The sequence below is a fragment of the Heliconius melpomene genome, chromosome 21, assembly GCF_056956725.1.
Source record: "Heliconius melpomene rosina isolate 202511_hmr_F chromosome 21, ASM5695672v1, whole genome shotgun sequence".
Lineage (NCBI taxonomy): Eukaryota > Metazoa > Arthropoda > Insecta > Lepidoptera > Nymphalidae > Heliconius > Heliconius melpomene.
The window spans coordinates 7562063-7569149 of NC_140409.1; the positions used below are offsets into that span (position 1 = coordinate 7562063).

General features: G+C 33.1%; 1 protein-coding gene across 2 annotated transcripts in view; it reads left to right on the forward strand.

Moving 5' to 3' along the window:
- The window catches only part of Eip78C (Ecdysone-induced protein 78C), a 53830-nt gene extending 47739 nt beyond the window's left edge, over positions 1 to 6091 (forward strand). For both annotated transcript variants that reach the window (XM_085205894.1, XM_085205895.1), the window contains 5 exons: positions 282 to 566; positions 1913 to 2091; positions 2369 to 2482; positions 3340 to 3519; positions 3816 to 6091. In XM_085205894.1, the coding sequence (XP_085062020.1) occupies positions 282 to 566; positions 1913 to 2091; positions 2369 to 2482; positions 3340 to 3519; positions 3816 to 4049 (992 nt within the window). In that variant the 3' untranslated portion in view covers positions 4050 to 6091. The remainder of the gene's footprint in view (positions 1 to 281; positions 567 to 1912; positions 2092 to 2368; positions 2483 to 3339; positions 3520 to 3815) is intronic.
- Positions 6092 to 7087: the final 996 nt, after the last annotated feature.

Sequence of the window (7087 nt, forward strand, 5' to 3'; positions counted from 1 at the left end):
TAATAAATAACAAAAATATAGTTCTCACGGTGTAAAGACATCGAAACGAGTTCATTGAGGGATTCAACGAGGCGATACAGCACGTCATTACACTTCATTCGCATATAGTGCACCCTGTTTGCCAATATTGGAAAACAAAATAGAGATAATCAACGCACTGCATCATCACGCCTATTTTCCAATTGAAGAGCCCCGACCCGATATATGCACCGCAGTTCACAATTTGCATCGGTTCTATACAATCGCATACAGTCTTTGTAAACGAAACTTTACTTCACCAGCTGTCCGCTACGGAAGAGTTCCAAAGCGACCGAGAGAGGCGGCGGCCGCTGACCACACTGAAGAATCATCTAACAACATGGCGTCGGGCTCCGCCCCGCCAGCCCAGCCGGACCCACTGCCTATAGAAGAAGTGGACCTGGACCCCATGCAACAAGATTTCATAGAAGAACTAGCCAAGGAGATCGTCAGAGCTCATCGAAATTACAATACGTACACGGACGAAGTAAAGTCCACTTTACAAATACGGAATATAGAAATAAAAATCGAAGAACCGGACACGGGAGGTAGGTTCCCAATTCTGTTGTTTACTTTCTCTAATATTGCCTAAATTTATATTTTAACACCGTTGCGTCGGCTATTTGTAATCATGTCAATTGACTGATTGATCGATTGCAACGGAAGCGAGTAGTTCAACGCACGCATTCTAGACTTTATTATTTATACACATGTACCTAACTGTCATGCTTTATACATTTATTTGCATTTGGTTGTTCAAAGTGTTTCGAATATGTATCGAGTGTGGTTACAGAACTTATAATAATTGTGTATTTTAACCGAAACTGAAAATAAAAAATTAAATCAGCTTCACGCTGTACCGCACGCAGCAGAGTAGGAAGAGGGAACCTAATTTTAAGATACTCGGTTCCCCACTTTCTGCCGATTTCTGGAGGCATTGCGTGTTGAGTGGCAGAACTCAACGCCGCGCTTTGCCTCGACACCAGAGCGAAGAAATGGAAATATAAGCGTAAATAAATTTCCATTTCGTCGAGTGGGAATCGAACCCACAACCGTCGCGTTACAGTCCCCTTGTGCCATTGCGCCATGACGATGTCTTTAATTTGTTAATTATGAATTTATTATATATTTAATTTGTTTTTGTTTATTGCACTTTATATTAATATTTATTAGATAATCTTTATACATATAACCTATGTGTATCCCACACGGCTTGGAAGGCAATATACAATTTTTATTTTATCAAATTACCGACCCGTTAGAGGCGGCGCTCGCTTAACTACACGATTGTTTATTTATTAATTTGAGTTGTTTTGTATGTTAATATATGTTTGCAGTGCACTTACAGTGACTTCAAATGTGAAAATTTAGTAGATTATCGAAATTTTCATAAGTATTTTTATTTGTTTGGGAAATAACAAATAACTAGATATAATCTACCTATGTTCATGTAAACAATGTAAATTTAAACACTACTGTTTCTGTTTCAGTAGTTTTTTGTGATAATATATTATGCATAATTTGTTTATTTTCTCTTAATATCTTTATTTTATTATGGGCAATTATTATAACATTATTATTAACCAGATAATAGCTATACATTAGAAACTAAAATTATTAAGCATATTCAGTAAAACAGTTACTTTATAGGAATTTTGTCGGACAAAATATTTCAATATAACTTCTTTATTTACGAACAGATTGAAATAAAACAAACTTTAAATATCAAGGGAAGCTTACCAAAATACAATAGTAATCAATATGTTAGTTAAGCTGTTTCTAACATTCATAGACAAACAAACAAAAATAATAATGTGGATCTAATGATTTCGTAAGGCAAAATAGTGAGTAAATTAATAATATCTCATCTCTCTCTCTATTAAAATATGTTTAGGAAGTGGTGGAGAAGAGGCCGCCAGCTCAACGACGGGACAAGCCATGGACATACTGGCCTCGCTGTGGTACATTGTGGCTTGTAGTATGACACCATCCGTGCAACAGGTGGTGGAATTCGCCAAAAATATACCTGGATTTACTTCTTTGCCTCAAGATGACCAAGTTATTTTAATTAAGGTAAAATTAAGATTTATAAAATAATTGCAATATGCTGTAGCACTGTGTTATTATTTGATTTTATTGACCTAATTTATCTATTAGTTCTGCTTATATGGAATGCGATAGCGAAAATAATTGATGCGAATTTATATAGCGAAATAAAAATACCGCAGGGCGATTTGCTTGGCAATATATGTATGTAGAGAAAATTATTATTATAATTGTCGTTACCAATTTGAGTCTCTATTCTTATTTAAAATATATGAAAACCATTGGCAGTTTAATATGTCCGCAGTCAGGGTTCTTTGAGGTGTGGCTTTCACGGGCCGCTAAACTATCGTCGCCCACTAACATCGTGTTCGATGATGGCTTAGCCGTCAACCTGACGCAGCTTGAAACTATCTATGATGTAAGTAAAGAACAAATACTAATCTTCTATCTATATGTATAAAATCGAAAATCACTCATCACGAAATCTCAGAAACTACAAGTGCTAGGAATCTCAAATTTTGCATAGGAGTTACTTATAGGACGTAGGTGCTCGCTAAGACGGGAATTTGCAATATTCGATTTCTAAGGGGTTGTTTTTGGGGTCGAAAGTTTGTATGAAACTTCGTTACTACAAATGCTAGAAGTCACAAATTTTGCATAGACGTCACTAGGACGTAGTCATGGAGACAGAAATTAATAATAACATAGTTCACGCGGGTGAAACCGCGAGCGGGCCGCTAGTACTTATATATTTTTTAATTTTGTATTTTTTGTTATTAATATTTTTTATAGCTTCTCGTTGTATCTCTCACATGGAAGGGTACCTACCCTTCCGTTCCTTCCTCTACCTAGAGGGAACCTAAAAGCTCCAAGAGCGTCGTTTATATTCTATTAAAAAAATACATATATAATGTATGATTATGTATTTTTAAGTATGTATTTTAAGCCCACCTTTGTCAACTAAATTTTTCATTTTAAATTTCTGTTTGTTGTGTTTTGTGCAATAAAGAATATATATACTTGATATTTTTTTCTGATTATCATGTGATACCAGAAATCCTCCTAGAGTGATTTAAAAACAAATAGGTACAAATTAAAGAAATGCTTAATCGAGAAATCGTCAATGAGAAATTAGATAAATATTAAAAAACGATAATAATTGTAATTTATATTATTAATTTATAAAATACAATATAAAAATTAAATTAATATATATATTGTTATGTTATGATTATGATTAATTTGGTAAGACATAACAGAAACATTTAATTACAGACCCAGTTTGCTAACGCCATGTTGTCATACGTTGAAAAATTAACGAATTTGGCGATGTCTGAGGATGAACTGGCTTTGTACACCGCCAGCTTGTTGTTCAGCCCCCAGCGAAGCGGACTGATGGATCGCGAGAGAATCACCACTCTTTATACTAATATCGGTGAAGCACTAAAGTACGTGGTAAGTATATAAATAAATTACCATCTATTCTCTCCTGCCCCAAACAGGTGAACGGATCACCTGTTTGTGTGACGAATTAACTGAGGCAACAGATACCGGAATCAACGTGGCTAAATACTAGCAAAATATGATCTGAATTTTCCAAGCATAGACACGAAGAAGAAGACTATTTCTAATATTTTTAAAGAGTTATTCCACACTTAGGAAAGAAGAAGAAATCTTCTGTTTTAATTACAATTAACGCACGAGAAACGTATAATTACTAAGAAAACATTAAAAAAAAATGTTTAATATAGTTCACAGAAGCTGGAGTCCCAGACGTGAAAGCTCGTTTAGATGCGTTCGCCTTGGCTGCCCATGAAGTACGAACGTTGGGCGTCAGACACGATGAACTGCTGAACTGGTGCCGCGTCAACTGGCCGCTACAAGTACTTCCGGCCCTGTTTTCCGAAATATTTGACATCCCCAAGAGTGAAGAGGACGATTCCGTGGAGTCCGAACTGGCCTCCGCACCTACATCACAAATGTAGGGGTAAAATGTACTCTTTCAGGAGTTAAATGCCTCAAACTCTGACGGAGCTCACATTTATAGCTTACTGTTTTATGTTTTAAAATCAGGTGCTTTAAATCTATAATTTGCAGCTAATAATAATAATACATAATATATAATACAGATATCGGTAATAGGTATGTCGTATAGAATGAGCTTCAATGAACCCACGATGTCGATCTTGCTCTTGAGGATTGAGGCATTTACTTCTATGAATAAAAGACTTATAGATAGAGAGAAGGAGAGAGATAGAGGTAAAAGACACATATTTATAAAGTAACCATCGGCTTTTAAAATGTTATATGAAAAATGATTTTCTCTCAAAGCCATTGATTTAAGGCGTTAAGTGTGCAAATCTTAAGGGTTGCTATCGAATCAGGATGGCATCATTCCTTTATATGGTGGCGGGTTCAAGAAACTAGTTTATTCAACAAAATGTTATTTAAAATACATACTTGATTATACATACATACTTACCTACATTCTACATTTAACTCTAATTTAGTTTAATTTTAGATGTGTATGTATATCATAATATATGTATAGTCCTAATTAGTATGGATTACTCTAATGTGATAGAAGATGTGGAGGCACGCATTTATATGAAGCTCTTGCTTGGTCTATTCTTTATATTAGGATCGTTTACTTTATAATTTTTCCAGTTCCTAAAGCTGAAATGATGTGCCAGGATGGTTGAAATATATTTATGCCTCTCTCTTATTTACTTTAAGATAAGAATGTGATGTATCAAAAATACAATAGTTTTTTTTTGTTATATTTAAATAATTTCTACTTTAATATTATTTTTGGAAATTAGTGGCAAAATATTTTTTTATATTTCCTACATAGTTAGCTACATTAGATTTATATGAGAATAAAAAAAACCTATATGTACCTACATTTATGCGTATGTAATTAGAACATCAACATTTCGACATTCTACGACTGATTTTTCAGCCATCGTTATATTATATTCCTTGCCCTTGTCAATGTTAATAATTGTTAAATTTCTCTTACAATCGTTGTTCAAAATTGTTGTTAAATAAGTTGTTATCCTTTAAAATATATACTTTTAGTTTAAATTATACGTAATTTGTTTGCGAGGTTGCAATGATTTTTGTTTTGTTTTTTTTTTTCTATTTTATTCTTAGAGTTTTATGTACGAGGTTCTAATACTTATATTTAAATATATTAATTAATATATGGTATCGACTTTCGTTATGGATATGAAAGAATATGAGACTGTCATACTGCAAAATTATTATATATTTTTAACGTACTGCTAAAATAAAAGCTTTTAAAAATAATACTAATTCATTAATAAGTCAGCTGTGATGAGTAAAAAAGGGAAGTGTATCTATATATTATCTATGATATTTTGGACACCATACCAGATAACAGAAGTTTTATTATACTTACCTACATATCAGATTCAATTTAACCTCTTAGTAATAAGATATTTTCGACACAATTTAGTTTTGCTCAAATTGCAAGAAAATTATCTTTTTTTGTAAAAAAAAAGATTATTTCTCAGGTTTGCACATACAAATAATCACAATATCTTCCCAAATTATTAGCAAACTTTGTATGTCGATTATTTTTTTATTTATATATTTGAAACTGTATATATTTTTTTCTCTTGTTTAATTTTTTCTGAAATCTCTTTAGGTAATACACCCGAGTGGTACCACGCAAGTAGCGGTTACTCAGTGTTTCCGTTCTTCTCTAATAGTGATAATTTTGTTCGTATACTTTAGTGGTAAAGAAGCACGAATTTTATATAAAAGCGGCGTAGTTTATGGTACAATAATATTAAGTGAAAATTGTGACCTTGTTTGCTTTTATAAGAAAAGGCAGCCAGAATATGCATTTATTTTTAAAAAATTATTTACTCTGGCTACCAGTTCCCTATTATAATTAGTTATATTTACTTTGTTCATGCTGTATTAGTTAACTGCTATCCATGATATATTTAGTTTGATTTGCTGAAAAAAATATTGAAATAAAATATTTCATTATAAATTATTTTTTTTATTGGCTTCCGGAATGAATGAGTGAAAGCTACCAAGCTGTGCACTTGGTTGAAAATCCATGGAAATGCTATCTTTATATCCTATACTAAATATTAAGAGCTAGCCAGAATCCAATAGTCAAAACTACATTTAAATCGGTTAAGCCCTTTCTCAGATTAATGTGAACAAACGCAAAGACAAACAGACAATATTATAAAAAATCATTGTTTTGAGTTCTAATACATTGACTAAAGCCTCCCATAATATATTTTATGGTATATAGTATAATCTAACATTTAGCAATTTGAATTTTATCTTCTTAGATAATATGTATTGTATATTAATTCCTCTCAGGTTACATTTGTAGTTCCCTATTTAAGTTTAGTTCACCAATTAGGATTCCCCATACTGTAGTAGAAAGCCGTGTCCGAGGAAAGATTTTGAATTACACATTATAAAACACCAATATTTAAAATGACACCTTTGCACAGTGAAATTGTGCATAAAAAGCTTTTTTGTATTCTGAATCTTTCAGTATTAATTATGTGCTACGAGTATCTTATACTTAGATATTTATCTACAAATTAACGAGAGCGGACAGATCAAATATCATTTCATGAAAAAATACTTCTGCAATACCTTCTGCCACGGCTGTCTTATTTTATTTATTTTTCATGTTTTGTGAGGCCAGTCGTAGCCACAGAACACATTTACTCATTTGGTCGTAGCGAAGGGGCACAGTGTGCCTGTAAACGCCAATAGTTGTGGGTTCGATCCCCACTCGAGGAAATGAACTATTTATTAACATTTCTTCGCTCTGGTGTCGAGGCAAAGCGCGGCGTTGAGTTCCTCCACTCAACACGCAATGACTCCAGAATTCGACGGAAAGTGGGCAACGGAAGTGTCTTAATGGGAACGGAGTATTTTACTAGGTTAATAGGTTCCCTCTGCCTACCTATGCGTGGGATAGTGTGAAGTAAAAAATTATTTTAACCTAAAATAAAAT